Source organism: Babylonia areolata, chromosome 14 (assembly GCF_041734735.1).
Source record: "Babylonia areolata isolate BAREFJ2019XMU chromosome 14, ASM4173473v1, whole genome shotgun sequence".
NCBI lineage: Eukaryota > Metazoa > Mollusca > Gastropoda > Neogastropoda > Buccinidae > Babylonia > Babylonia areolata.
The window spans coordinates 31,963,368-31,978,367 of NC_134889.1; the positions used below are offsets into that span (position 1 = coordinate 31,963,368).

At 42.4% G+C, this 15,000-nt stretch overlaps 3 protein-coding genes across 3 annotated transcripts in view; 1 reads left to right on the plus strand and 2 right to left on the minus strand.

Annotated features, from left to right (window-relative positions):
• Window positions 1-2,424, minus strand: part of LOC143289989 (DNA repair protein REV1-like) — a 36,328-nt gene extending 33,904 nt beyond the window's left edge. Inside the window, exon 1 of the mRNA XM_076599284.1 lies at window positions 2,153-2,424. Coding sequence (XP_076455399.1) covers window positions 2,153-2,279 — 127 coding nt within the window. The 5' untranslated portion in view covers window positions 2,280-2,424. The remainder of the gene's footprint in view (window positions 1-2,152) is intronic.
• A 142-nt stretch (window positions 2,425-2,566) lies between these two features.
• LOC143289990 (uncharacterized) lies at window positions 2,567-6,010 on the minus strand. Its single transcript, XM_076599285.1, has 5 exons — window positions 5,870-6,010; window positions 5,152-5,283; window positions 4,500-4,611; window positions 3,770-3,938; window positions 2,567-2,990 (listed from the first exon to the last, which is right to left on the minus strand). The coding sequence occupies exons 2-5, from the start codon at window positions 5,266-5,268 to the stop codon at window positions 2,567-2,569; spliced, it is 822 nt and encodes a 273-aa protein (XP_076455400.1). The 5' UTR covers window positions 5,269-5,283; window positions 5,870-6,010.
• Window positions 6,011-6,249: 239 nt separating this feature from the next.
• Window positions 6,250-15,000, plus strand: part of LOC143289584 (ATP-dependent DNA helicase DDX31-like) — a 34,072-nt gene continuing 25,321 nt past the window's right edge. The window contains exons 1-7 of the mRNA XM_076598614.1: window positions 6,250-6,434; window positions 6,687-6,952; window positions 9,016-9,091; window positions 9,717-9,831; window positions 11,214-11,323; window positions 13,555-13,596; window positions 14,222-14,286. Coding sequence (XP_076454729.1) covers window positions 6,339-6,434; window positions 6,687-6,952; window positions 9,016-9,091; window positions 9,717-9,831; window positions 11,214-11,323; window positions 13,555-13,596; window positions 14,222-14,286 — 770 coding nt within the window. The 5' untranslated portion in view covers window positions 6,250-6,338. The remainder of the gene's footprint in view (window positions 6,435-6,686; window positions 6,953-9,015; window positions 9,092-9,716; window positions 9,832-11,213; window positions 11,324-13,554; window positions 13,597-14,221; window positions 14,287-15,000) is intronic.

Consider the following 15,000-nt stretch of genomic DNA (forward strand, 5'->3'; position numbering starts at 1 on the left):
TACTTTCTCTGTTACAGATATGGATATAGCTCTCAAAGTTTTCATCTGAAGCCATCTTCACATCGGATCTGATGTGTTAGTTTCACTTTCAGTTTCAATTTCTGAATATATATATTACACTACATCTGTAGATGCCCGACCAGCAGCATAACCCAAAACACTAGTCAGACCTTGAGTGCATGCAAGATATATATTTGTGTACCTATCGGAGTGGGTGCGGGTGTGTGCTGATTATCTGGTTGCGGTTTTCTGCAATTTATCTTTATTCTTATCTTATCTGTCTATTATAATCAATGTGCAGTATAGTAGGCTATGTTTATAATTATATTCAAATAATGTTTCTTAATTCTTTCTGTTTTTACATTAAGAATACTAGTTATCACCTGCAGTGTGTGGATGTATGTATGAAACGGTGTATGTGATATTTTTTACATTTGTATCTTCGTAATATTCGTAAAAGCTGTTGTTGATTTTTACAGTTATGGTCCCCATGTTGTTTACTTGTCTATGTTGTGATAATGCACCTGACCAAATTTCTCCAGTTGGAGATAATAAAGTTATTCTTATCTTATCTTATCTTATCTTCTGCAGAATTTTGTCAGGGGGCATAACTTCTGTTGCCATGAGTTCTTTTTCAAAGCTCCAAGTGTGTGCTGCAAACGGGACCTCAGTTTAGCATCTCATCCAAATGACTGGATGCTCAGTCACGCTTGGAAGAAAGGGCGAGTCCAGGACTCCAACCCAGACCCTCACAGACACTGTGCTGGCAGTAAAGCATCGTTAACCATTCTGCCACCCTCCTCCTAATCGCAACAAAATCAACAACAAACACATACACACACACATATATATATACAGGTATCCGTCAATCTACCTGTCGAACAGTAAACAAACATTTATACAGGTATCCGTCAATCTACCTAACGAACAGTAAACATATATACATACAGGTATCCATCAATCTACCTGTCGAACAGTAAACAAACATTTATACAGGTATCCGTCAATCTACCTAACGAACAGTAAACATATATACATACAGGTATCCATCAATCTACCTAACGAACAGTAAACAAACATATATACATACAGGTATCCGTCAATCTACCTGACGAACAGTAAACAAACATATATACATACAGGTATCCATCAATCTACCTGTCGAACAGTAAACAAACATTTATACAGGTATCCATCAATCTACCTAACAAACAGTAAACAAACAAACATATATATACAGGTATCCGTCAATCTACCTAATGAACAGTAAACAAACATTTATACAGGTATCCGTCAAACTACCAGTCGAACAGTAAACAAACATGTATATATACTACAGGTATCCATCAATCTACCTGTCAAACAGTAAACAAACATTTATACAGGTATCCGTCAATTTACCTAATGAACAGTAAACAAACAAACATATATACATACAAGTATCCATCAATCTACCTGTCGAACAGTAAACAAACATGTATATATACAGGTATCCATCAATCTACCTGTCGAATAGTAAACAAACATATATACATACAGGTATCCATCAATCTACCTAACGAACAGTAAACAAACATTTATACAGGTATCCATCAATCTATCTAACAAACAGTAAACAAACATATATGTACAGGTATCCGTCAATCTACCTAATGAACAGTAAACAAACATTTATACAGGTGTCTGCCAATCTACCAGTCAAACAGTAAACAAACATATATATACAGGTATCCATCAATCTACCTGTTAAACAGTAAACAAAAATTTATACAAGTATCTGTCAATCCACATGTCAAACAGTAAACAAACAAACATATATATACAGGTATCCGTCAATCTACCTAATGAACAGTAAACAAACATTTATACAGGTGTCTGTCAATCTACCAGTCGAACAGCAAACAAACATATATATACAGGTATCCATCAATCTACCTGTTGAACAGTAAACAAACATTTATACAGGTATCTGTCAATCTACATGTCAAACAGTAAACAAACAAACATATATATATAGGTATCCGTCAATCCACATGTCAAACAGTAAACAAACAAACATATATATACAGGTATCCATCAATCTACCTGTAGAACAATAAACAATTAAACATGTATACAGGTATCCATCAACCTTCCTCTACGCACAGCTCACCTCGGAGGTGTGGGTGGTGGAGCAGCCCCACCGACACGAAGAAACAGTCAATATCCACGTGCATCACCACGCGCTGTGCCTTCCCTCCCCTGGCTGACGGTGGCTCCCCCACCCCCTCTGCCGCCATCCTCCCGCTCCGCTCCTCGTGAAACTGACGCAGACGCTCCCGTGCTGGGAAGTTCCCGATGCTCTCTTTCTGCAGTTTGTTGACGTAGGCGCGGAACTCCGCACCCCAGGTGGAGATGTGGTGCAGTCGGGAGTGAGAGTAGAACTCCGACAGGAACTTGGCCTCACCGGCTTTGGCAGGGGATCTCACTTTCGAGGAAGACGGATTGGATGACCGGGAGAGGCTTGAGGATCCTTTGGAGGATCTGGTGTTCACAGCAGGAGTGTATGGAACGTCTGGAGCGCAAATTAGCGGTGCTGAGCTTTCAGAGCTGTCGAACGTGAAGGAAGTGATGCTGAGTCTTTGGAAAGAGATGGGGATTCGGAGGTCCTTTCATCACAAGATTCATCAACTGCTTTGAATGAACTGGCCTCCTCATCACCAGAGCTCACGTCGTTCACATCGTAGTTTTCAGTAGCTTTCTCTTCCTCGTCGCTACCGACGTTACCCGTCATATCTTTCACTCTGTTGCCGTCCTCAGGGCCTTGTGGACAAGCACCTGTGTCCTCGCTACCAGAATCCTCGCTTTCCCCGTCAGGGGTGGCAGCCTTCCCAGGGTCCTTGCTGGAGGAAGTGGAGCGCGTCAGGACGGTGGAGAAAGCGGCGAGGGAGTTGGTCTGTCGTGTAAACAGCTTGTATGGGGCATGGGACAGCAGCCGCCCTTCCTTGATGCTGTGGGTCACAGAATTGATCATCAACTTCAATAAATAGATAAACAAATTATTTAGGAGTTGTTGTTTTTTAATGAATAGATCAAGAAATGAATAAATAATCATCATAATTTTCAAAAAAACAGTTGACAAGTCTGACAAATTGAATATGTGCCATTATTGTCATTAGTATGGGGCTTAGTAGGTGGTGTCCTAAGCACGTTAAATCAGAACAGGCACTACCAAACACTACCAAAGTAACTCAGCAGCAGTGCAGGGTCTCCTCTGGTGTGTGGCCTCCCAGCGACCTAACATCAATGGTTCCCTGTGGACTGCCGGCACTGGGACAGTGACAGATAAACCTGGGTGTGATTATGTATGGGGGACTCAGAATGAGTATTTCCATTGAAACAGTACAGATGATGGGGCAGCAAAACAAACAAACAAAAACAAAACAAAAATGGGGGGCAGGGGAGTACATGTCTTCCTCACAGAAACTTGGCAGTCAACAAGTTAACTCTCTCCATACGAACGACGAAAGAGACGACGTTAACAGCGTTTCAGCCCAACTAATATCATCAAAATATGGCAAGCGGAAGGCTCTTATACTGAAGAGGTGAATGTTGACAAAGAATACCACAATTCTGATGACGGAAGCTAAAGGTTGGGTCATTCAGACACCAACTGGACATCCGAGGGGTCTGTGTAGAGGAGAAGAGAGGACTGGCGGTACTGAGTGAGTTAAACCAAAACCCTGACCCCTATGTTCCCCACCACACACCTCACCCCCGTACTATCTACCTGTCTGTGATCCACTCGGGCCTGACGACCTTGAAGTCCCGCAGACTGTGGATCTTGCTGTTGGGCAGACTGGTGGCCACGATGTGCGTCACCACCGTCTTCATCAGGTACTGCTCGTAGCGGCCCCCGTGCTCCATGATCAGCTCACGCAGCTTGTCCGACGAAGGCTCTGTTGTGTGCCCACAGTAGATTTCATCAGGGTTATAACATGGTTGAATAATGATAAAATGTGTACATGTATCCAGATGCAGAAAAAGCACATATGCAAGCATTCCCAATCCAATGAATTCTAATTTTTTAAAAACCTGAAAAAATGAAAAAACATTATTTACTGCGTGCATATAAACAAACACACATGCACACACACACACACAAGCTTTCCCAACCCCACAAGAAGCAAAAATAAAACATAGTACATGCACAAAAGCATGCATGCATGCACCCACACACGCGCACACAGCCACCCATATACACGCGCGCGTACACACACACACACGCACGCAAAAATCTAATACATATGCATGCACAAACGTATACAAGTATTCTTGCAACCCATTCCTCTCTCTCTGTCTCTGTTATGCACTCAAAAGAAAATGACTTACTTTCCAATTACCACACCCCTTTGCACACACAAAAACCCCTGTACATGCACATTGCCAAACTCTCTCCACACACCCACACCCACCCACCCACCCACCCCCACCTCTCCACCACACACACTCTGACTTACTTGTATAACCATTGATGTAAATGTTAACACCCTCAAAGATGTGTGACTTGCAGCCCTCTTTGCTGTTGAACTGGTCATACAGCTTCTGTTTCTTGGCTGCCATAAACCCTCCCTGCAAACAATGATCAGTAAAACTTAACATAATTATTACAGGACTAAATTATTAATACCCATACACATAATGATTCATGAAACTTAGAGAACTATTAGACAGTTTCAACACGCCTAGTGGTTAAAGCGTTGGAATTATCTCTCTCTCTCTCTTATTATAATCATTATCATTAGAAGTAGCAGTAACAGTCGTCATTGTAGTAGTAGTATAGTATTTACCAACATTATTACTGTTGTGTTGTTATTGTTATTGCTGTAATTGTTGTCACAAGGGCAGAATGGAAGACTATGGAATGCCTAATCCTTGAGTAATAAAGTATTTGAATCTCTCTCTCTCTCTCTCTCTCTCTCTCTCTCTCTCTCTTCCTAGACACACATTAACAAAATCTAGACATTTCCAATACCAGCTCATTAACAAATATAGATACCACATATACAGATAACAGTAGTACAAACACATGCATGCCACACACACACACATGCACACACACACACACACATGCACATACACATACAAAGACACACACAAGTCTGCACATACAAAGACTCCCCATCCACCACTGTCTTCTCGACAACTTGACGTGGCACTCCCCGATCTGCTGGGAACGCCATTGCCAGCTGCTGCTGCTGCTGCTGACGTTGCTCTTGTGGATGACATTGATGACTGTGAAGACTGGAAAAAATATGTGAAGCTGTTGGTTGCTGAAAAGTAAGCTGTTGGTTACATACAGTAAGATGTGAAATCTCACTCACTCACACACACACACACACACACACACAGACACATACACATCTCGTCTAATATCACTTCAAGTGGAAAGACGTTAAACTGAAGACAACAACAACATATATACACACTATAAATTTACATGAAACAATTGATGCAGTTGCAAGCAAAAAAGAAACTGAATGATGCACATGGTAGGAAGGGGGATTATTCACCAGGAAAAAGAGGAGGAACAGTAAAGGGATGTGTGGGAGAGTGGAGTACAGGCTGAATGGGTGATCAGAGGGAAAAGAAGATTGGGAGAAGGTTGGCTTCAGACTTTTGATTTGTAATAAAGATCAGACTGATGAACAGAAGAGACATAATAATATGTCCGGGACATTCAGTACAATTTTATGTGACACTGACAGTTGTGTGTGTGTGTGTGCTTGCATGCTCTGATTAGGCTATTGTTTTCCACTTTCACTGACAAAAATAGTGTTGGTTTGGGTTTTTGTCTTCAACTTCTCTATTCAATCTTCAGGTGACTTACTGACAAAATCTCAGCAAAGTTCACACACGCTGCTTGGCTGGGCAATCATACTCGAACTAAGAACACAATCGTCAATGATTACGTATTGTTGTGCAATCCAAACACTGGCAACATTACCGGGAGCCAACTCTAGTTGGACACAGCCGCCATTTTCAAATATCGAAAGTTGCCAGATCGCTTTTCGGCAGTAAACAAAGTGCTTTTGTTCACACCGTGCTGCGCCTTAGTGCATCTGCAAGCGTGTCTGTAAAATATTGGAATATTTTGTGCATACTTCGCTCTTTCTATTGATTGTTATGTCACTATTTTGACACTACAGCGCATAAATCGTTAACAAAGATCGTTTGTACCAATTTGGTTATTAAGACGAAATACTCCACTTCCTGTTTGCCCACACGTGTTTGATCCTACTGAAAACAAAAGGAGTGCAGCTGTTTGAGAGAAAGAAGTACTTCTGTTGTAACTGATAATGGATGACGGTGACTTGAGCCTATCGTTGAATCTGAATCTTACATCTTCAGGAAGCCACAATGCGAAAAAGAAGCAGAAAGTATTTGGGAATAGGGTAAGTACTGCTGAAACGAAAGACCGAACATCAAACATCGTTCTCGATCAAAATTTAATGATCAAATGTCTCGATCAGATGTGGTATATGTATGGATTTGTCATTAAGGACATTATGATATTGCAACCCATTTTGATTCCAAATAAAATGGGCAGAGAGGAGTTGGGTGTGAGGGGGAGTGGGTGGAATGATATGCACTTGGTTTTGTATTGGATGATTTAGACTCGCCTCATGCCTTTCTTGGTATTTCAGTCCCAACGCATCAAACAAAGGAAACAAATCAAGCATCAGAAGCAGAAAGCAGAAACGACAGAAAATGACGCATCTTCCACATCAAAGAAGAAAAGACCAGTGTCTGAGGATGACACACAGAAGGCAGAGGACTTTGCCCCGCCCAAAAAGTTGGCAAGAAAGGATGACCAGACATCAGGCGGAGCACCCAGAGGCTCCAAAAAGACAGAGAAGGGAGTGATCTCCTCATTGTTTCGGCACAATCCAGATATACCTACCGTGAAAAGGTGAGTGATCTCCTCATTGTTTCAGCACAATCCAGATATACCTACCGTGAAAAGGTGAGTGATCTCCTCATTGTTTCGGCACAATCCAGATATACCTACCGTGAAAAGGTGAGTGATCTCCTCATTGTTTTGGCACAATCCAGATATACCTACCGTGAAAAGGTGAGTGATCTCCTCATTGTTTCTGCACAATCCAGGTATACCTACCGTGAAAAGGTGAGTGATCTCTTCATTGTTTCGGCACAATCCAGATATACCTACCGTGAAAAGGTGTGTGATCTCCTCATTGTTTCGGCACAATCCAGATATACCTACTGTGAAAAGGTGAGTGATCTCCTCATTGTTTCGGCACAATCCAGATATACCTACCGTGAAAAGGTGAGTGATCTCCTCATTGTTTCGGCACAATCCAGATATACCTACCGTGAAAAGGTGAGTGATCTCCTCATTGTTTCGGCACAATCCAGATATACCTACCGTGAAAAGGTGAGTGATCTCCTCATTGTTTCGGCACAATCCAGATATACCTACCGTGAAAAGGTGAGTGATCTCCTCATTGTTTCGGCACAATCCAGATATACCTACCGTGAAAAGGTGAGTGATCTCCTCATTGTTTCGGCACAATCCAGATATACCTACCGTGAAAAGGTGAGTGATCTCCTCATTGTTTCGGCACAGTCCAGATATACCTACCGTGAAAAGGTGAGTGATCTCCTCATTGTTTCGGCACAATCCAGATACACCTACCGTGAAAAGGTGAGTGATCTCCTCATTGTTTCGGCGCAGTCCAGATATACCTACCGTGAAAAGGTGTGTGATTTCTTCATTATTTTGGCACAGTCCAGACATACCTAGGCTACTACAGTGAAAAGGTGTGAAAACTGGTTTAGATTCTACAGAATAGAATGTATGACTTCCCCCTTATTGAGGGCTATTACTTGTGGGCATTTTACTTTCTGATATTGCACTTTGTGAGAGTACAGACTCTCTCTCTCTCTCTCTCTCTCTGTCTCTCTCATATGACAGTACAGGTCTCAAATGTGCTTGTAGGCTTCATGTAAACCCGTGTGTGAGCACACACACACACACACACACACACACACACACACATTCACATATATAAACACACACACTCTCTCTCTCTCACACACACACACGCGCACACATGTACGCACACACGCACGCACACACATTCATTCATTTAATCATTTATTCATTCAAATGAGCACTGTCGAAGCATCTGAAAATTTATATGTCATTTTCTTTCGTTTCACATTAAATTCTTGGGATTGATGTGGAGGACGGAATAGGGAAGGGGGTGATCAGGAAGTAGGGTGGTTAGTTTGCAGTGATATGTACATGTATGTATATTATGTTTTCATTGTGTTTTGATCTTTCTTCTGCTTGTTTGCACTGTTCTTCCTTCACTTTAGTCCTTGTTTTTGGTGAGGGCTGGATGCAAAAAAACCCAAAAAACAAGAAAACACATATACCTTGCTAATCTATCCTCATTAATTGACGGGCGCAATAGCCAAGTGGTTAAAGCGTTGGACTGTCAATCTGAGGGTCTCGGGTTCGAATCACGGTGACGGCGCCTGGTGGGTAAAGGGTGGACATTTTTACGATCTCCCAGGTCAACATATGTGCAGACCTGCTAGTGCCTGAACCCCCTTCGTGTGTATATGCAAGCAGAAGATCAAATATGCATGTTAAAAATCCTGTAATCCATGTCAGCGTTCGGTGGGTTATGGAAACAAGAACATACCCAGCATGCACACCCCCGAAAACGGAGTATGGCTGCCTACATGGCAGGGTAAAAACGGTCATACACGTAAAAGCCCACTCGTGAAGTATCCTCATTAATTAAAAAGAAAGTATCTTGTCTGCATCTTTGAACATTCTAATTTGCTTTTAAGAATTCTTTCTCTGGTTACCTGATGTTTATCCTCTATGTCTGTGACATGAGGAGTGAAAGGAATGCTCATCATTGTGCAGTGTGTGATCGTGTGTTTGCATACTTGACTGATTGTGTGTGGCTTGGTGTGGGCATGTCTGTGTTTCAGCCGAAGTGTGAAGACTGTGAAGGAAGAGGTGTTTGCTTCCACCAAGTTCGGTGATCTCCCTTTGCATCCTCATCTGGTGAGATGCCGTACAATACAGATTTCTGTATTGGCGTTTGGCTTTGCTTTTCGCTTTTCTCTTGTTTTTGAAATTACTAAACTTTGTTGCATTATGATAATCAGAACATGCTTATTGGTTAGGCATACCCTGGAACTCGGTTGCAAACATTTCAGTGTTTCAAAAGACAAGTCACGCCCACCCATGGGTGCATTTATATTAATCATTTAATGTGCACATTCCTGTGAACATTTCCACACACCTGTGAAACCACATGCAAACAAACATTGAAACAAACATGCTTGCACATATGCATGCACACACACACACACACACACACACACACACACACGTGTCCATGAAAAAGGGGACATGAAATAAAATAGCATCATTCTGTGAAAACATGGCAAATGGGTACATTATAACAGAACCATGCATTAAACTGAAGATATTCGGGCATTAAACCAGTTACGTAACTAGTCCAAACGGTACTGCCACATGTGATGTTCGTCCTTCCAATTCAAAGATGACCATGGCTTCAAAAATCACTGTTACATGTATTCTTTACAGTGTTGCGCATCGCTCGTTTTCTTGCTTGGTTTGTTTTAGTAGTATTTTGTTGAACAACCATTTTCATAACGTGCAGGTAGCGAACCTGGAGGAAAAAATGCAGCTGGCAACCATGACCCGTGTGCAGCAGTTGTCTATCCCTGTCATCCTTCGGGAGAAAGACGTTCTCATCAAGTCACAGACAGGCTCTGGTGAGTTTTCTATGGATGGTTAAGATACTCCCTTACCCAAACAGCCCCAACGACCCTCCAGTGGGTGCCTGCACATGTAGGCCTCCCAGGCAATGAGCGTGCAGGCCACCTTGCTAAGGAAGGAAGCCAGCTCACACAGCCAACCGTTCCTGCCATGTATGAGGAAGCAAAAACTCTCCTCCGCAGCAGATTCCGAAGAGGCTGGGTCACCCTGAACGGAGGCTACCAGGCACACCAGGATCCCATCAGGACACTGGAGAGGAGACACCAGACTACCATCTACCGCCTTCGCACAGGACACTGCAGCCTCCGAGCACACCTGAAGAGGATTGGAGTGGCAGCCACATCCCTATGTGATTGCGGCCAGGCTGACCAGACCCCATCCCATATTCTCCAAGACTGCCCCCTGTATGAGAAGATGCGGCAGCAGTCCTGGCCTGGGGGTGCTGACCTCAACACCAAGCTGTGGGGGACGATAGCCAATCTTCGCCGGACGTCTGAGTTTGTGGCATCCCTCGGACTTTGACCCTGACTGCGTAGCTGTCGAACCCAAAAGAAAGAAAGAAAGGTTAAGATACTTATCCACAGGGATGTGAGACCTATGCGGAAAGACATAAATGCACATTCTCATTGCCAGCAACTCGCAGGGAACTGTTGATGTTGGGCTTCACTTTCAGTTTCAATTTCAGAAGGAGGCTTCACTGCGTTCAGACAAATCTATGTACGCAGCACTACATCTGTTAGTCTGACTACATCTGACTAACAGCATAACCCAACATGCCATGCATGATAGAGTGGATTTGTTTTACAGAATTTTGCCAGAGGACAACACTTATGGTGCTGTGGGTTCTTTTTCTGTGTGCCTGGTGCATGCTGCCTAAGGGACCTTGGTTTTAATTATCTCATCCGCATGACTAGATGATTTGTTTGATTTTCCAGTTGGGTGCATTACCACTACTTTGTTCAATCATTGAATGTTCGCTTCTGTTGGGTTTTGTTCATGGTGCTTGACTCTAAAGCATTATTTATGTGTCTGTTGAGTCGTACTTTCCCAGCTATGCTGCAACCAGGTTTCTCTTTCTCTTTAAGATTTTTTTTTTTTTTTTTTTTAGACCAAGGCAAACGTTTGTCTCAGAATGTATTTAGCAGTTGTGTGTGTGTATGTGTGTTTTGTGTGTAAAACACTGTGTTAATTTGACATGAAATAGTTTATGATGGTGCGTGTATGTAATTTCCATTTGAACTGATAAATATGTAGTGTGTGTAAGGGTGCATGGATGTGTGTTTGTGCACAACACAGTGTTAATCACACAATAAATAGTTTATGATGATGAAATGTGTCATTGTTTGTAAATACTCTGATGCTTGTTTATTATGCACAGGGAAGACGTTGGCTTACGCTGTACCCATGGTCCACACACTTGCCACTCTGCCTCGGAGAATCCAGCGCAACCTCGGCCCCTTCGCTGTCGTCATTGTACCCACCAGAGAGGTAGGTAGGGGATGGTATGCCAATGCTTCACGTATTGCAGCACTCGGCTCATATCAGATATTCACTTTACTCTTTCACCACCATAGGCGACTTTAGTCGACTAGACAGTGCACCACCGTAGGTGACTTTAGTCGACGTGGAGGGGTCATGTTAACAAGCCCGTTTTTCACATGGTAACAATGATTGACAGCAGCAGCCAGTTTCCTGCCAATAGAACAATGACTGACCTTTGCCCCCCGACCCAGTTTGAAGTGAACAAGTCCATTGTGTTGTTCTGACATGAACCGAAGCCTGTGACTGAGAGCACAGTATCTAAAATATTTGGCGCCGGGGAGAATTTTCCACACAGTAACTTTGTGGTGAAAGAGTTCAGCTTACAGTTGGGCCATCAGCAAAGTGAGAGCTGTGCAATCAATATTTTCTCCACTGCAGTGGGAAGTCATTTACAGCTTAGTCCTTTGTGAAAGACTAAAGCTCCCAAACTAGGATGCAAGATTGCACTATTAGTGCTACAGCAACGGGCGCAATAGCCAAATGGTTAAAGCGTTGGACTGTAAATCTGAGGGTCCCGGGTTCGAATCACAGTGACGGCGCCTGGTGGGTGAAGGGTGGAGATTTTTACGATCTCCCAGGTCAACATATGTGCAGACCTGCTAGTGCCTGAACCCCCTTCATGTGTATATGCAAGCAGAAGATCAAATACGCACGTTAAAAATCCCTTAATCCATGTCAGCGTTCGGTGGGTTATACCTACATGGCGGGGTAAAAACGGTCATACATGTAAAATCCCACTCGTGTGCATACGAGTGAACGTGGGAGTTGCAGTCCACAAACGCAGAAGAAGAAGAAGTGCTACAGCTTGTGGGCTAGTCAGCCTTTCGGGACCATCCCAATGCCGGCCATCCTAAAGCTGAGAGAGTGGGGATGAAATTTCAGCAAGTAACTCTCCACTATAATCAAATTCTGTCCTAAATAGTAGGGACGACATGCTTTCTCTGCTGTTCTGGCGGTCAGTTTGATTCGACTGTCATGCATTGCAAAGAAACTGATTTCATTTTCTCAGTAAGTAGTCACTTATGAAGAATATTTCAGAATATGCGCACAGGTTTGTGCCTGTGTTATTGTGTGTATGTGTGCCTCCTTGGTTCAGTCCAATATCAAAAGAAAAATCTTTGTACATTACCTCAGAATGAATATGTTTTAATGTGGTATGAATTGCTAATGGGGTGATTTCTTATGATGCTGTAACGAAATTGTAAACCCAAAGATGGGATGGAAAAAAAAGGTTGAAAAAGAAAAGAAAAAAACATGTAAAATGCTCGTTTTTAGGTGTATTCGGTGTGTATTGATGTTTGTCTGTTGTGCTTGTTAATATTGGGGGTTTTGGGTTTGTTTGTTTTTTAAAGAGGTGTTTATAATATCAGTCACTGAGACAAAGATTTCCACTTTGATGATCATCTAAATGCCAAAAGGTGAAACAGAAAACAGAATCAAGGTTGTATCAGTATCAGTAGGGCCGCAGGGAACTCATTTTATGTTGGCTACAACTAATTGAAACTATGGTTTTGACAGTCTGGATACATATTTGCTTTTTTTTTTTTTTTTTTTTTTTTTTTTTTTTTTTTTTTTTTTTTTAATCTGGTTTGTGAGCTTCACCTCCCTTGTTCCCTTGTGAAGATCTAAAAGTGGGATTTTACTGCATGGCCATATTTGCATGAAAGAATGGGAAAATGCTCCTGTCATGACGGGTGCAATAGCTGAGTGGTTAAAGCGTTGGACTTTCAATCTGAGGGTCCCGGGTTCGAATCACGGTGACGGCGCCTGGTGGGTAAAGGGTGGAGATTTTTATGATCTCCCAGGTCAACATATGTGCAGACCTGCTAGTGCCTGAACCCCCTTCATGTGTATATGCAAGCAGAAGATCAAATACGCACGTTAAAGATCCTGTAATCCATGTCAGCGTTCGGTGGGTTATGGAAACAAGAACATACCCAGCATGCACACCCCCTAAAGCGGAGTATGGCTGCCTACATGGCGGGGTAAAAACAGTCACACACGTAAAAAGCCCACTCGCATATATACGAGTGAACGTGGGAGTTGAAGCCCACGAACGCAGAAAAAGAAGAAGAAGCTCCTGTCAGATGTGTTCCTGTCATCATTTTTTTGCTGTGCGAGTGGATGTAGATCGCATGATGAGAATTTTAATTTTTCAAAATGTTTTTGTTTTCCAGTTGGCAATTCAGAGCTATGAAACCTTCAGCAAGTTGTTACAGGTGAGATTGTGAGAGAGAGACTGAGTGAGTGTGTGTGAATGTGTATGTGTGTGCATGTGGGTGTGTGCATGTGGGTGTGTTTGTGTGTATGTATTGTATGCATACATGCTTTGTTACAGCTAAGATTTAAGGAATCGATGTTTGTGTGTCTTTATGTCTGTGAGTCTGTGTATCCTGCACGTATGTGGCGCCTGTGTAGGTATCAGTGTGTTCATATAGGTTACACTGTTACAAAAGAGATTTAGAGAATGTGTGTGTGAGCTTATGCATCCACATATATATGTCAGTGTATATGCTTTGTGGTTGTTGTTGTATTTGTTGTTGTTTTTTTTTATTTGTTTTAAATCATTTTGAAAGGACAGAGGTCTTTTATTTTGTCTAAAATCACAAACATTTCATCAGATTGACAGTGTGGATATATGATAGATGTACTAGTAGATGCAGTAATCTTGACAGATTGACTGACTGGGTGATCAGTTGATTGCTTTCCTCCTTTTTGTTGTTGTTGTTGTTGTTATGATTAATACTGATTTAGTGATCACTTGATTGCTTTTCTCCTTGTTGTTGTTGTTGTTGTTGTTATGATTAATACTGATTTAGTGATCACTTGATTGCTTTCCTACAGAGTGCTGTATGGATCGTTGCTGGTTGTTTGATGGGAGGAGAGAAACGGAAAACAGAAAAAGCCAGGTAACTGGACACAGGTGTATGGGTCAAATAAATAATAATAATAATGGTATTTATATAGCGCTGGATCTTGTGCAGAGACAAATCAAAGCGCTTTCGCACCAGTCATTCACACGCATGCATAACTCTAATACTGTAGAAACTAAAGACAAGGAAGGGCAGGCAAGGGAGGCTATTTTGGGAAGAGGTGGGTTTTAAGGCCGGACTTGAAAGAGCTGAGTGTGGAGACTTGACGAAGCGAAAGAGGAAGTTCATTCCAATCGCAAGGTCCAGAAACAGAGAAAGAACGGCGGCCAACAGTCAAGTGTTTGAATCTGGGTATGCGTAAACAGAGTGGATCCGAGGCCGATCGTAGTGAGCGAGATGGAGTGTAGAGGTGAAGGCAGCCGCAGAGATAGGAAGGGGCAGTGTGGGTCAACACACACACACACACACAATGACTGACTGAAACCATTTATTGTCAGATTAACTTTTTGTTGTACTCACACACACACACACACACACACACACACACATATTGCACACAACATTAGCTTATATACTCATGCACATGCACTTGCACACACACACACACACAATCAGTCAAGCAACAACAGCACATGCTGTCTATCCTCATATACATACATTTAATATTGACCTAACTTTGTCAATGTTTGTTCACAGAATCCACACAAATACATGTTGCATGCACTGAAGCATGCACATACAAACACACAC

Excerpts from the sequence above, each read along its gene's own strand:
- LOC143289990 (XM_076599285.1), bottom strand. The coding sequence starts at position 5,268 with ATGTCATCCACAAGAGCAACGTCAGCAGCAGCAGCAGCAGCTGGCAAT. Across the intron at positions 4,612-5,151 it reads GTGGTGGATGGGGAGTCTTT|GGAGGGTTTATGGCAGCCAA; the intron begins GTATGTGCAGAC and ends CATTGTTTGCAG. Across the intron at positions 3,939-4,499 it reads TTACATCAATGGTTATACAA|AGCCTTCGTCGGACAAGCTG; the intron begins GTAAGTCAGAGT and ends GGCACACAACAG.